The sequence below is a fragment of the Fulmarus glacialis genome, unplaced genomic scaffold (assembly GCF_000690835.1).
Source record: "Fulmarus glacialis isolate BGI_N327 unplaced genomic scaffold, ASM69083v1 scaffold6836, whole genome shotgun sequence".
NCBI lineage: Eukaryota > Metazoa > Chordata > Aves > Procellariiformes > Procellariidae > Fulmarus > Fulmarus glacialis.
This window is the reverse complement of record NW_009218651.1, coordinates 28,772-42,252: the sequence shown is the minus strand read 5'-3', so window position 1 is coordinate 42,252 and position 13,481 is coordinate 28,772. Positions and strand designations below refer to the sequence as shown.

Sequence of the window (13,481 nt, the reverse complement as noted above, 5' to 3'; positions counted from 1 at the left end):
AAGAGCGTCTTGGAGATGTAAGTGTTCGTATCTTGGGGCACCGTGAGTTTGTCTCAGAGCCACAGGTCAGTGTGTGATGTAAAAACAAGCTGTGCTGCTGATGTCCTGGCCCAGAGGTCAGAGTCTCTTCCGTCCCCTGTTAGCAGCTGTTCATGAAAGGTGCCATGCTCTTAACGTTTTCTCCTTGGCATCAAAACCACTGCTGATTCTTGTTCCAAGTGTGTCTGGTTTTTGGCTAAACAACTTGAGACAAACCTGAGCTTCATTTGCTGCGGGAGTGGAACTGGAGTCCTGTGGAGACCACATTGATATGAAGCATTTTGATAAATTTTGAACAAATCTTGTTTTAAATAAGGTTGTCCTGGTGCCAGAAGTTTAACAAAAAGGAGCTTGGAAAACGTGAAAAGATGTTTGTGTCCTCTTAGGTTTCCTACAGCCAAAATAAAAGACAATATGGTGGTGTTGGCATCTTAGAAACAAAAGAAGGGTTTCTCTCGGAACTATAGCTTGCTGTGGCATACACAGGCAGTGTCTGTGTTCAAGCCATGTCTGTGGAGCACAAAGGATGAATTTTTGCTATGATTCCTTCCTCTGCTCTTTCTGCTCATTAGAGATATGGTTATCCTCAGAGCGGCTGGCAGATTGTTTTTTTCTGTGGTCTCATTAATTCACTTGTTAAAGATGTAGGTAGAAATTAACTAAGGTTGATTAAAGCCCCAGTGGGGTATGAGAGCACAGAGTGCTGTCAGCTGAAGAGCAGGCAAGTAAATGGATCTTTGAATTTCATTTGGGGGAGTTGTTTGGCGTTTTTTGGGGTGCGTGCCAGGTCACAGGTAGATGGCAAAAATGTTCATGTTCCATGGCAATTAGTGTTGCAGCAGAAAGTCTCTTGTCTGTGCTGTATTTTTGCTGTGTGGTGCCTAGGTATCTCTGGGCAAAGGGTAAGTAGAGTTGATTTGTTCAGATTTTTTTCCCCCCCTCTCTTTGTGACAGGTATGGACATTTTTCTGGCATTAACCGTAAGGTTCAGTTGACCTATCTGCCTCATGGACATCCAAAAGCTGCAAGTGAAGATGAAGGTAAAGAAACCTGATGTTGCTGCCATGATCTTCAAGTGTGGTGTTCAAGAGTGCGTGCAGCTATCCTACCTATATAGGCCTCTGGACGTGCAAGCAGAATTAGTGACCCATATCTTATTTTTGCTCCCATCATAAGAAGGGTTGGAGTGATGCATAATGTAGTCTACCAATATACCCAGGATGGTGCCACAGGGCTTATGCTTCCAATTTCATGAATGTCAGCTTATACCTTCAAAAAGTAGTGACTCTTAATTTCGTACTTGCTGGTTTGGTTCCTGGAGATTTTGGGTCAGGCTTGTGTTGAGAATGCTCTGCAAGGTGCTGATGACAACCTCTTCTTCCTCCCCTCCTCTCCCCCTGCAAGCTCAGCTTTGAGATCTGATGTAGTGAGTACCTGTTTGTCTCCTAGAAGCTCGCCGAGAGTCTTCCTCATCCCTTCTCCTGGTGCTTAAGTGGGGTGGAGAGCTGACACCAGCAGGAAGAGTCCAGGCAGAAGAGCTGGGGCGAGCTTTTCGCTGTATGTACCCTGGTGGCCAAGGTAAGCTTTGTCCATATATCTCCGATCCTGTCCTGTGACTGTGCCAGGCTGCCCAGCCCAGGTGACTAATCACCAGCATGAGGAATGCTCAGACATCTGTGGGCTGTGTGCAGCCTGTGTGACTCAGGTCATCACTGTTTTTGTTCTTTTGAGTTGACCTGGTAAGGATAAATAATGCAGGTGGGTTTTGCACCCAAAGATCCCTAAGCTGGCTAGAGATGCCTGCTGCAGTGGTTAAACTTTAGTATGTCTTGGACCACAATAGCATTCTTTCAACTAATGTGCCAGTATTCAAAAAAGAGAAGCCATTCTAATAAGATACATTCTGATGCAGCAAATACGATTCAAAATTTATGTATGATTAACAAAAATTTAGGTCAGATGTAGAGAACAGAAGAAATCTATCCTGGAACACAGATAATTCTGCCTTGAGACAGGAGAATAGGAAGGTAATTTCTCCATATTTTCTCCGCCATATTTCTGTGTCTCTGAAAAGCATTTAGTACACACACAGATCAACAAGACCCCAAAGGGGAAAGAAAAAAAAAAAGGCTGAGATTGCCTTTTTCATCCAAGTAAAGAGTCAGAAGTAATACACTGCTACTGTATTGATCTGATGAGACCAGTATTGGATACTGCTTATCTTTGACTTGTATGTTTAATGAATTAAATTTAATTAATTAGATTTCAAATTAATTAAGCTAATTTAAATTGAATTGAAGAAGATTTCCTACTGGAATAAGGAGGAATTACCCTTGGTGGAAGAGGATCGCGTCAGGGAATACTTAAGCAAACTGGACATACATAACTCCATGGGCCCTGATGGGATGCACCCACCAGTGCTGAGGGAGCTGGCAGACGTCACTGCAAGGCCACTCTAGATTATCTTTGAAAGATTGTGGGGACTTGGGGAGGTGCCTGAGGACTAGAGGAGAGGAAATGTCACTCCTAGTTTCAAAAACAATAAGGAGGAGGACCCAGGGAACTGCAGGCTGGTCAACCTCACCACAGTCCCTGGGAAGGTGATGGAGCAGCAATCCTGGAAACCATTTCTGGGCACATGAAGGTTAGGAAGGTGGTTGGGAGTAGTCAGCACGGATTTACAAAGGGAAATCATGCTTAACCAACCTGATAACCTTGTACAGTGAAGTGACTGCCTTGTTTAGATGAGGGAGAACAGTGGCTATGCCCTACTTTGACTTCAGTAAGGCTTTTGACAGTGTCTCTGGTAACACCCTCATAGCTGATGAAGTATGGGCTGGATGAGCAGACAGTGAGGTGGACTGAAAGCTAGCTGAACAGCTGGGCTCAGGGGGTGGTGATCAGTGGCACAAAGTCTAGTTGGAGGCCAGGAACTAGCGGTGTAGCCCAGGGGTGAAAACTGGGTCCGATCCTCTTTAATATCTTCATTAATGATCTGGATGATGGGGCAGATCTGTACCCTCAGCAAGTTTGCAGATGTCACAAAACTGGGAGGAGAGACTGATACGCCAGAGGGTCACGCTGCCATCCAGAGGGACCTCGACAGGGTGGAGAAATGGGATGGCAGAAACCTCATAATGTTCAACAAGGGGAATTGCAAAGTCTTGCCTCTGGGGAGGAACAACCCCCTGCACCAATGAGGGCCAACCCGCTGGAAAGCAGCTTTGCAGAAAAGGACCTGGGGGTCCTAGTGGACACCAAGTTGAACATGAGCCAACAATGTGCCCTTGCCACAAAGAAGGTGAATGGTATCCTTCATTCGGAGGAGTGTTGCCAGCAGGTCGAGGGAGGTGAGCTGTGAGGTCAGATGCTTGTGATCTCAAGAGCACATTTTTAGCAAACATGAGGATAAACTTTCCAAAAGATGAGAAAACTAGGTGCACGTGGTGTTGCCTAGTGCAAGGTGCCAACAAGTAGAGCGGACTGTCAGTGCACAGAGACTAAAGGAGGAGGAGCAGCAGTGGAGAGGATCTTCATGACAAGGCCTGTGTGCCATTCTTGAAGCTGGGAACGGTGAGTTAGAAAGGCTGGGGAGTTCCTGGTGCTGTTGTGGATCTCTGAAGCCTGGACCTGAGAGGATCAGCCACTGACCTGGACAAGAGACTAGGGAGACCAGAAGGCAGTGTGCAGGAGAGGCAATTCCAGTGGAAGTACAGGGAGTAGATTGCAGCATAATGAGCCAAAACCAGAGAGAAGAGACCTGTCTGCAGAGCTCTGGTCAAGTGGAGTGTAGTTACGAGCAAGCTGGGCTGAGCCCTAAGGTATGATCTATGCCAGTTCCAAAATGACTGCTCCATATCTTCTGATATCTTGTGAGCACCGAGTGGCTGCCCTCTTGCTCACAGTAGAGCTCGATCTGAGCACGTACAAGGTGACTTCAGTCCTTCTGAATCATGGTTTTGGAGACTTCTGCTTCACATGGTCATTCATGGAGAGGGAGAGATCTTGTTTTGCAGTGAGATGCTGTGTTCCTGGGTAGCAGTTGGTACATGGCAGCTTTGTCCAGGTATACAGCTGACTTCTGGCTGGTGTCTAGCAGGGTGTTTCTCTGAGTTGTGAGCTCAGAGCTGGGAGCAGTTTTCCCATCTTCTCATGCAATGTGACTGGGTACTGTGTAAAATCGTAACGGGATTCCAGGCAGCAGCGAATTAGTCACCACTGCACTCTTTGGAGGGTCAGACTCAAGAGCTGCATGAGCTGCTTTCTCCCATTACTGATCTGACTCCTGCGGTTGACTCAGCCATCATAAATAAACCAGTGTTTTGTGCTGCAAGATAATTGTAGCTCTACAGGATATGCTTTAGCAGCCAGGTGCCTCCCTACTGAATAGCTTGCCTGCATTTCTGATGGCAGCAGTACCTGCTCTTGTGCAGAGAACAAGTAGAAGGAGGCAATTTTTTTGTGCATCTTTATTCTGCGCAGGGGTAGTCAGGCTAGTAGAACAATTATGGACTGTTCAGAGAAGGTTGCTGCAGAATTTGGGCAGCATCAGACTTCACTGGTGAATGCTCACTTTTTTCCTTAAAATGAACTTTCCCAAGTTAAGCAAAGCCTGAATCAGATTTCTAGTCATCATGTATGGCTAGAACTGTCTATTTTTGAGCAGCCTAAATGCTGGCTATGCAGGTGATTAATTCTCTACATAACTTTGTTGCTACAATGAAGTTTGTTGACTAAAGCAGTATATTCAGCAGATAATTTTGCAGGTGTCAGAATATTAATTCTGAGGTTGTTCTCTGTTCCAGGTGATTATGCTGGTTTCCCTGGATGTGGCTTGCTCAGGCTGCACAGCACCTACCGTCATGATCTTAAGATCTACGCCTCAGATGAGGGACGAGTTCAGATGACAGCAGCAGCTTTTGCAAAGGTCCTTCCTTTCTTTCGGGCATCTGTTAGTTCGGCTACATTAGTCTTAAAATATGCCAGTTCTAAAGGAAGACCTCTGGTGATGAGGAAGGAGCTGTCCTAGGAGCTTCCCCCTCTCTGTTGGGAGGATGGTGGTACACTATGCTAATAGCAAGTGTATGGGGCAATACTTCAAGTACAGTGTAGCTGCACATGTATGTTACCTTTAGTATCCTGCCCAGGATAGGACTCTGACCGAGAAGGAGTTATTTATAGAGTATTGCTGGTGTTTGATGTTAGAGCACATCAAACCTGTTGCTGAGTATTAATTGCCTACAAAATGAGTGTTTCTTGGATGACTGCCCAGCCAGAGGAGTTATTCCTTGACTGCTGTATTTAAAAGGGGAATAAAATGTCTTTGGTGCAGTGTGAGGTGGGGGTTGGGGAGAAGATAGGTTCATCTACAGTTAAAGCTTGAGCCAAGGGGAATCCTGGGGTGACCTTAGCTGTTCTTCAGAGCCTTTGCTCTATCAATATTTTCCAGCAAACTGAGTTGGCTACTCAACGATTGCCTAGACAAATCTGGAGCTGCTGCAGGCAGAGCTGGCCTTTTGCCTCAAATAGCTCTAGAAGCATGCCAGAGTCACTGGTGACTGTAGGTGCTATTGCTGTAAAACTGCCCTTCAAGGACAGTTGAGATTTCACTCAAGTTGACTGAAGGCTGGCCATGAAACTACCAGAAATGTTTGTTGCTTGGGTTGCACATAGCTGAAATCTTGTCCTGTGTTGCTTTTAGGGTCTGCTGGCCCTGGAAGGAGAACTGACTCCCATCCTGGTGCAAATGGTGAAAAGTGCCAATATGAACGGTCTCCTGGACAGTGACAGTGATTCCCTTAGCAGCTGTCAACACCGAGTGAAGGCACGACTGCATGAAATCATGCAAAAGGATGCTGAGTTCTGTGAAGAGGATTATGAAAAGGTAGAGCACCTGTGTGGCTTTATTGCTTCCTGTATCTGGAAGGAGAATAGCATTGATCCAGTGGTTTGACTTGAAGCCTGCTGGTGTGTGAACAGTAGTTTGGTTAGTCTGAGATCAGTTCTGGTCAAAATTACAGGATATAAACAGAACTTAGGAAGGGAAAGTGCAGGTTAATAGCCCGTGCCCTTCTCCAAGTGAAAATCCTCAGTGTTGCTCCACTGTCCCCGTCAAGAATCATCATGGTACCTTCCTCTCCCTTTAGAAGCCCCAGTGCATTTTATTCTCATGGGTGTGCTAAAAGAAGAGTTCTCATGGCTTACTGCATGCTGCCCAGAACAATCCCAGTTGCTGTGGACAGGGCATACGCCTTGCCAGATTCTAGATCCATGCTCTGTGCGTGTGTGAACAGATCTTTTGGATACAAACCCTTTTGTGGTCCTATCAGTGTCTGGTAACTGCAGAGTAGAGAGCATGGGCTACATCCAGCACAGCAACCAATAAAAGCACTGTAGCTGCTTCTCCAGCAAGTCCCCAAAACACTGTTTTTCCCAGACTCTGAGATCTGATTACCGGACTGCAATCCATTACCATTAAGCAACATATTTATCAAAGAACTACTTAAAACTTCTATGAAGCCTTTCTGCTCAAGCACAGAAGCAAAGTGAGACAAGAGTGGATATTGTAGGTGGAAGGAGGCCTGATATGATAGGAGCAGTTGTTTGCTCCCCCTAAGTTGGTCCTGAGGAAGTTTTTAAAACATGCTTAATTACCCCCAGGAATAGGCCAGCTTATTATGCTCAGCTGGGAGCACAACTTTTGTTCCTAATCAGAAAGCAGTACAGCTGCAAAAGGCAAACATTTTGTGTTCCCAGTTTGTAAAGATACTAACTAATCTCTACTGGTATCTTCTCTCAGCTAGCACCTACAGGCAGTGCTTCTCTGCTCAACTCTATGACATTTATCCAGAACCCAGTAGAGGTCTGTAACCAGGTGTTCACCCTGATTGAGAATCTCACCTCCCAGATACAAAAACGTCTGGAAGACCCAAAATCTGCAGGTGAGCATCAGAACTGGAAAGTGTCTGGAGCAGATTCATTTATTGTTATATCTTCAGAGCTCCCAAACACCACTATGGTTTATGTTTGTAGCAAAGAAATTCTAAAGTGAAATTCTGTATGTGCTATTGATGTAGAAGGCTCCTATTGCACTTTCCACTACTGTTAAAGAGAGCATGATATGTGCATCTTGGGTTTAGAGTGAATGTAAACAGCAGCAGTATAGCCTGAAGAGGTATACCTGATTTTTTCAAGCATTTCCTGGAGGGGAGCTCAAGATTATAAACAGCAAGTTTTTCAGTCACGATTTGCTCATCTCTAAGAATTTTCCTAATAATAGTGCAGAGGTTTTAAAAAGGCATCTGTGGGACATTTCACACAATTTGTGGCAGACATAAGCCAACAGGCAAGCAGTTTCACTTTTCTCAAGTATTTCGGAAGTAGCTTATTGCTGCAGGGTAAAACTCCATGCAACAGGTCCAGTGGCTTTTCCAGTCTAGGATTCTTGTGGGTGACATAATAATCAGAGCCCTTCTGTGCTTGGAGAAGTCAGTCATAGCTGTCACCTGACACAGAAGTAGTCAGGATGTGGATGTGGTTTGGCGTTCTCTGCTGTTTAGACCTGCAGCTGTACCACAGTGAGACTTTAGAACTAATGCTGCAACGCTGGAGTAAGCTGGAGCGAGATTTCCGCATGAAGAATGGGCGTTACGACATCAGCAAGATCCCTGATATCTATGACTGTATCAAGTATGATGTACAGCACAACTGTGCGCTGAAACTGGAAGGCACAGCTGAACTCTTCAAACTCTCCAAAGCCCTGGCAGATGTGATCATACCCCAGGTATAGCCTGTCCTGCGTGTGTGACGATGTCTGTGGTGTCAGTTTCTGACCCTTTCCCTGTCTGTTTTTTCTCAATTCTCTTGCACATTGACTTTCAAGGCAGCGTATCACAGGTATTTCTCAGATATATCTCTTAGTGTTTGTATAAGGCCAAAACCATTTATGACTTAAGATGTGGCAGGGCTGGCTTCCTGGATGAGGATTCTGACAGTGTCAGAATAACGAACAGCCGACACAGCAGCTTTTCCATGTTCATCGTAGTGCATTATAGCACAGCTTCGAGCTGCCTGTGTGTGCTATAGCAACATCCCATTCTCCACATACAAGATTGTACAGGGGAAGAGAGATTTCTGTGTTAAAGTGAAGGCTTGTTCTGCAAGTTTGTTATTCTTGTCAAACTAGAACTTGTTCAGTTTGCAAAGTTGGCTTGCTTCTCACGAAGTTTATGCCCATGAACATGGGAGGGGAAAGGAGGGCCACATGCAACAAATCTCTGTATTCGCCATTGTTCTGTCCCACTTCTGGCAGAAATGCTTCATTTATATAGGATGAGCTTCTACCAGCAAGGTCCAATTGCACTTGTGCCCTTGTAGAGCAGAAGTGGTCTTCTAAACTTTTTCACAGTGTTCCTGATGAGATGCGGTTTGGCTATTTCCAGCATAGCACTTCAAGTTTTATCTTTGCAAATAGCAGATGTTGCATTAATGCTCATGGCAGGTCAGGGTATAAGTTTGTGTGTCATGAGAGGAGGCTCCCTGATGGTACTTACGTCTCTCAGCTGTTGGAAGAATACTGACAGTCATGTCTAGACAGATTGGGATTCTTGGAGGAGTCTCTCTCCTCTGTTACCCTCTGCAATATGTGGGGGCAAAAAAAGGAGAACAGGGCTGAGTGACATCTCCCTTTCTGTCCTTGCTTAACTGTAGTGGTGCTTGCAGACAGGACTGTTGAAGTCCACCCTCCTTTCATGTAAGGATGTGGCAAAGAACCAGGGCTCAAGAGTATCTATTGTTTTGTTCCTGCAGGAATATGGGATTAATAAGGAGGAGAAACTGGAGATTGCTATTGGCTTTTGTCTTCCTCTCATTAAAAAGATCCAGTTGGACCTACAGAGAACCCATGAAGATGAGTCTGTCAACAAACTACATCCCTTGTAAGGATGGTGCTGCATGCTGCTGCTGGTGGGGAGGGCAGCTTTGGATCAGTGTGTGGGAACCACGCCGGAAGAGTGTACTGATGTGGAAGGAGGCACTGAACATACACTGAAGGACATATCAAGAGGGAGGCATGTTGGTGCTCCTAGAGCTAGAAAGGAAATGGAAAGGCACATTGAGACTGCTGAGCGGGAGCACGGTGCCACAGAAGCCTAAACCCATTGTAGCTGGATGGTGGTGCCTTCATCCCTGTCTCTGCAAGGGGCGAGTGCTAGTATGATGAGGCCACCTTGTCCCACCGTGTGTCTCCACTAGGATGCCATAAAACTTGCTGCTTCTGTGCCCCATGCTCTCGCTGTTTGTTCTGTTCCTGCTGCTCTTTGACAGTTCCCAGTGTGGGGTTATCTTATTCCGTTAAGTGTGAAGAAATGCTGCTGTATGATAGATGGTGATTCATTGGCAGGCTGTGAGTAACACTGGGCTGATTTTGGTTTAGGTACTCAAGAGGAGTTCTGTCACCAGGTCGCCACGTTCGGACACGGCTCTACTTCACCAGTGAGAGCCATGTACACTCTCTGCTCAGTATCTTCCGCTATGGGGGGCTCCTGGATGTAAGTGTCCCACCAATGCTCACAGAGTAAGCCTCCCTGCCTTTTTTCAGTGGCCCTTTCCGAGGTGGACAGTGTATGTTTGTAGGTTGCCCCTCTAGCCAGCTCCCCCAGTAATGATGTGCATCAGTGGCCTCTGGCCAACTCCATCTCTGCTGTGTTTGCATGCTGCAGCTTCCTGCCTTTCTGGCATGTAGGAGGATTGTTCTTCCTCAGTCCTGACACTGCCTGCCTTGCTTGTACAGAGGTATGTTTTCTCCAAGAGCCGTCCTGCTGGTTTCAGAAGAGTAGACCAGTTATCTGTGTAGGAGGATAGCAGTACGAGGCAATGGGGATGAGGGAATTTCTCTCTTCCTGCTTTCTTCAACCCTTTATTTCAAGAGCTTGGCCCTGTTATTTAGTGACTTTCTGTCATTTCTAAGTCAAGAAAATCAGTTTGCTTACAGAGGAAGTGACTTGAGGTTGCAAATGCATAGGGATGCTCTCTACCAGAGGGACAGATGACACATTTTTAGGGGACTAACTCATCCAGTCCAACCTTCACTTGCTCTCATAACCTGCTTCCTGAAGGGATTGGCATGCAGACCCTGAGAAAAGCTCTGCTTGACTCCTCGAGAGATTCTTTGATTTATCTTCCCATTTTTGAGCATGGTGTTCTGAAATGCCTTGAGAGTTTGGGCTTGCTTAGCCCGCGTGATTTCTGATGTCTGTGGAAGCTCAGTGTATCTATAGGCAGTGATCATGCAAGTACCTCTGAACTGCTCACTGAATAAGATGCTACTTCATTCCCCAACTTGAGTGTTGGAGGGACAGCACAGGGATATTAGGCTGCATCTGGGTTCATTTGTACCGGTGGGGTTCATTTCATGTCCATCAAGGTGGTGAGATGCTCCACAGCAGCCTGAGTGGTACTTCAGGTACGGCCATTCCCTAGCAGTGCTGCGTAACAATGAGGGGTGGGCTGCCCTGCCTTGTGGAGCCCACGGGTCCAGCGTGGCTCTGTAGACTTTTCATTCAGCATCGTGTAAAAGCAGCTTCGCTCAGTCCCTTATTTAGCACAAGTTCATCCCTTGTGCTTTTTTTCAGTTTCTCTAAAATACTCCATTCTCTAGGCCAGTATTTGAGAATGACTGTGTTTGGGAACCTGCTGTGGGTTATGCTTTTCTCCAGTCAGCATGGCATAGGGGGCTTGCAGCTGGATGTGTTCAGATCTGCACGTGGATTGTATGGGTAGCTGTAGTGTCCCTCTATGCAGTTGCTCCTTACTGTAAGCACCCCGCCCTCATTGCAAGGTCATCTCTCTTCATGCAAGTTAAGCAAGGTGTTTTTTGTCCTGACAATGTTGTTATCTTGTGGAGAGACAAACTCTCTCAGACCCATTTCACTGAATGCTGCAAGGTGTCTGCTGTTGCTTATTCCATGCGACTGTTTGTGTATGTATCAGGAAAACAAAGACCAGCAGTGGAAGAGAGCCATGGACTATTTGAGTGCTATCTCAGAGCTGAACTACATGACCCAGATTGTTATCATGCTCTACGAGGACAACAACAAGGTGAGGGATATAGCTGTAGGATAAAATCCTTCCTGCCATGATGCAAGGCACAGTCCCTGAGAGATGAGTTCAGCTGGGAAGTTGGTAACCTGAGCTCTCTCCGCTTGTGAATAAAGGTGGACGGATCATTAACACGACTGCTAGTTTATATTTTCAGGTGGGAGGCAATCACCCAGTTAATGCTTGTTACGTGTAAGCGGAATGCCACCCTGAGCAGTAATACCAAACTTAAGTAATCAATACTATCTATTTTAAAGCATTTCCTAAAGCAAAATAATTTGCTGTTTCTTAATATTAATTACAAATGAACAGTAGGAAAAAAGAAATAAAACCGAATAACATTTGGAAGGTTTTTTCCAAATATTTCTAGAAAATATCCAGAAATTCCACATTCGTAAACTTTTTTAATTTTAAAAATACACTGATACACTTATAGTTTATTTTTAAAATATACCGATATCTTCAGGAAGGAAAGAGAATAATTTAAAAAACAGATGGAATGTGGAAGCTGATGGTAATGACCGTAAGTAGGTTTGGCACCGAATTGCACGAACTGAATCCCAAGTCCTGTGACTCAGGTCCTGTGCTGCTGGAGGTTGTAGTGGGTGAGGGGAGCAGTCCCTTTCCTCCATATGCTATAGAGTTGGAATCTTGTATTCACAGAGCTGATATGGGGTTTTAATCATAGAAGTGAAATACTTCCTAGTGCTGTTTATCAAAAAAACCCCAAAAACTCTGAATAGAGCTCTTACGAGTGGTGTAAATCTGTTAGTAAGTAGAGATGGTGAAACTTTTGGTTTTACATCATTAGTGCCAGATACTGCAAAAGCTCTGGCTTCCCTTAAAAAAAAAAAAAAACAAACAAAACTAAAAAACCAAACCAAACAAACAAACAAACAAAAAGTCCCAAACCACCCCCAATACTAGAGACAGTTACTTAAATCTTGGAACAATGCGACTAAAGGTCCAGGAGGGAACCAATCTCTCCCTGCCCCAGTGTGTGCTGGTTTTGCAACAGGAGTGGGTCAGAAGGGGCTATGTTTTAGGTTTGTATATATATACATACATATAGCCCGATTCTGTTTTGGTCCTCTGGTGGCTGTTTTCACAAAATAACAACAATTTCAATGCCTCAGCTTTGTGCTAATAAGGGCTGTCCTTTTGGATGAGACAAACCTAAAGCCATTATGTTTGTGGTTTCTTGTTGCTTCCGCTTTCCTTCCAAAAGGATGCGCTTGGGATGCGTGCTGCGCCGGCATGGCAGGGTGGCCCAGGTCCAGACCATGGCCTATGCTGACAGCGGGACTGATTTTTATTTATTTACTTACTCCCTGTGCCTCATGTTCACAGGACCCATCTTCAGAAGAGCGTTTCCATGTGGAGCTGCATTTCAGCCCTGGTGTGAAAGGCTGTGAGGAAGACAGAAACGTGCCCACGGGGTTTGGCTTTCGGCCTGCCTCCGCGGAGGTGAGCACGCTGCCCCGACACAGGCTGCCATGCCTGCTGGGGATGTGGCGAGCGCGGGCCCCACAGCAACTTGCTGCTCTGCCAGGCTCTGCTGCCATCCAGTCTCCAGCAGCAAATTTTTCTCTGACCTTTCTCTTGTGCCTGCGGGCTGTTAGCGGGTTACGTGCCCTGCCTAACTCCCAGGGTTTGTCAGGGCAGTCTTTGAGAACGCTGGTATCCTCCTGAGCTCAGCAGAGCTAGGAGATCCAAGGCTGGAGTCAGTGCCTGGGCAGTGCTTGCGAAGGCCACGTGCCTGTAGGTGTCAATGTTTCCTTACTGCAGAATGAGGGCAAGAAAGCAGACCAAGGCAGCCTGGAGGACCTCTCCAAAGAGAAGAGCATCGATGAGCCAGATCGCGGGCAGCAAAGGTCTCCGCAGCCCTCCGAGCCGGTCAGCATTCAGCGAAGATCACCGCTGATCAGGAACCGGAAGACGGGGTCCATGGAGGTAACAATGCGATGGGCACCCTTGGTTGTTCTAATGAAGGTCTTTTGCTTGGTTTTGGTCTCCTGGCATTCCTTTTAACATGCCAGAGTTTGAGTTGATTCTGGGAAAGGATCTGCAGAAGTTAAAGAGGGATTTTTTGGAAGGCAGACCTCCCAAACTCCTCCTCATTGAGGAAGGACAGGGCGAACACAGGTCAGAGGAATTGATGAGGAAAAGCAAGTAAGGAAATGCTTGAGAAACACAAGAATTATTTGGATTACATGCTCTATAGAGGCATCAATGTAACAGCTACGAGATTGCATGCAACCTCTTCACCTAGCCACATGACATCTTTGCCTTCCCTTAGACTCCAGCCTCTGCCTCTGACAGTTCAGCTCCACGTTTCTTGTTCC

At 46.0% G+C, this 13,481-nt stretch overlaps 1 protein-coding gene across 1 annotated transcript in view; it reads left to right on the top strand.

Moving 5' to 3' along the window:
- LOC104078450 (inositol hexakisphosphate and diphosphoinositol-pentakisphosphate kinase 2-like) overlaps window positions 1–13,481 on the top strand; it is a 45,385-nt gene that overhangs the window by 9,394 nt on the left and 22,510 nt on the right. The window contains exons 12-23 of the mRNA XM_009580096.1: window positions 1–17; window positions 994–1,079; window positions 1,489–1,617; window positions 4,845–4,966; window positions 5,741–5,923; window positions 6,839–6,980; window positions 7,599–7,822; window positions 8,848–8,975; window positions 9,473–9,587; window positions 11,029–11,136; window positions 12,487–12,603; window positions 12,925–13,089. The exon at window positions 1–17 is cut by the window's left edge and continues 117 nt beyond it. Coding sequence (XP_009578391.1) covers window positions 1–17; window positions 994–1,079; window positions 1,489–1,617; window positions 4,845–4,966; window positions 5,741–5,923; window positions 6,839–6,980; window positions 7,599–7,822; window positions 8,848–8,975; window positions 9,473–9,587; window positions 11,029–11,136; window positions 12,487–12,603; window positions 12,925–13,089 — 1,536 coding nt within the window. The remainder of the gene's footprint in view (window positions 18–993; window positions 1,080–1,488; window positions 1,618–4,844; window positions 4,967–5,740; window positions 5,924–6,838; window positions 6,981–7,598; window positions 7,823–8,847; window positions 8,976–9,472; window positions 9,588–11,028; window positions 11,137–12,486; window positions 12,604–12,924; window positions 13,090–13,481) is intronic.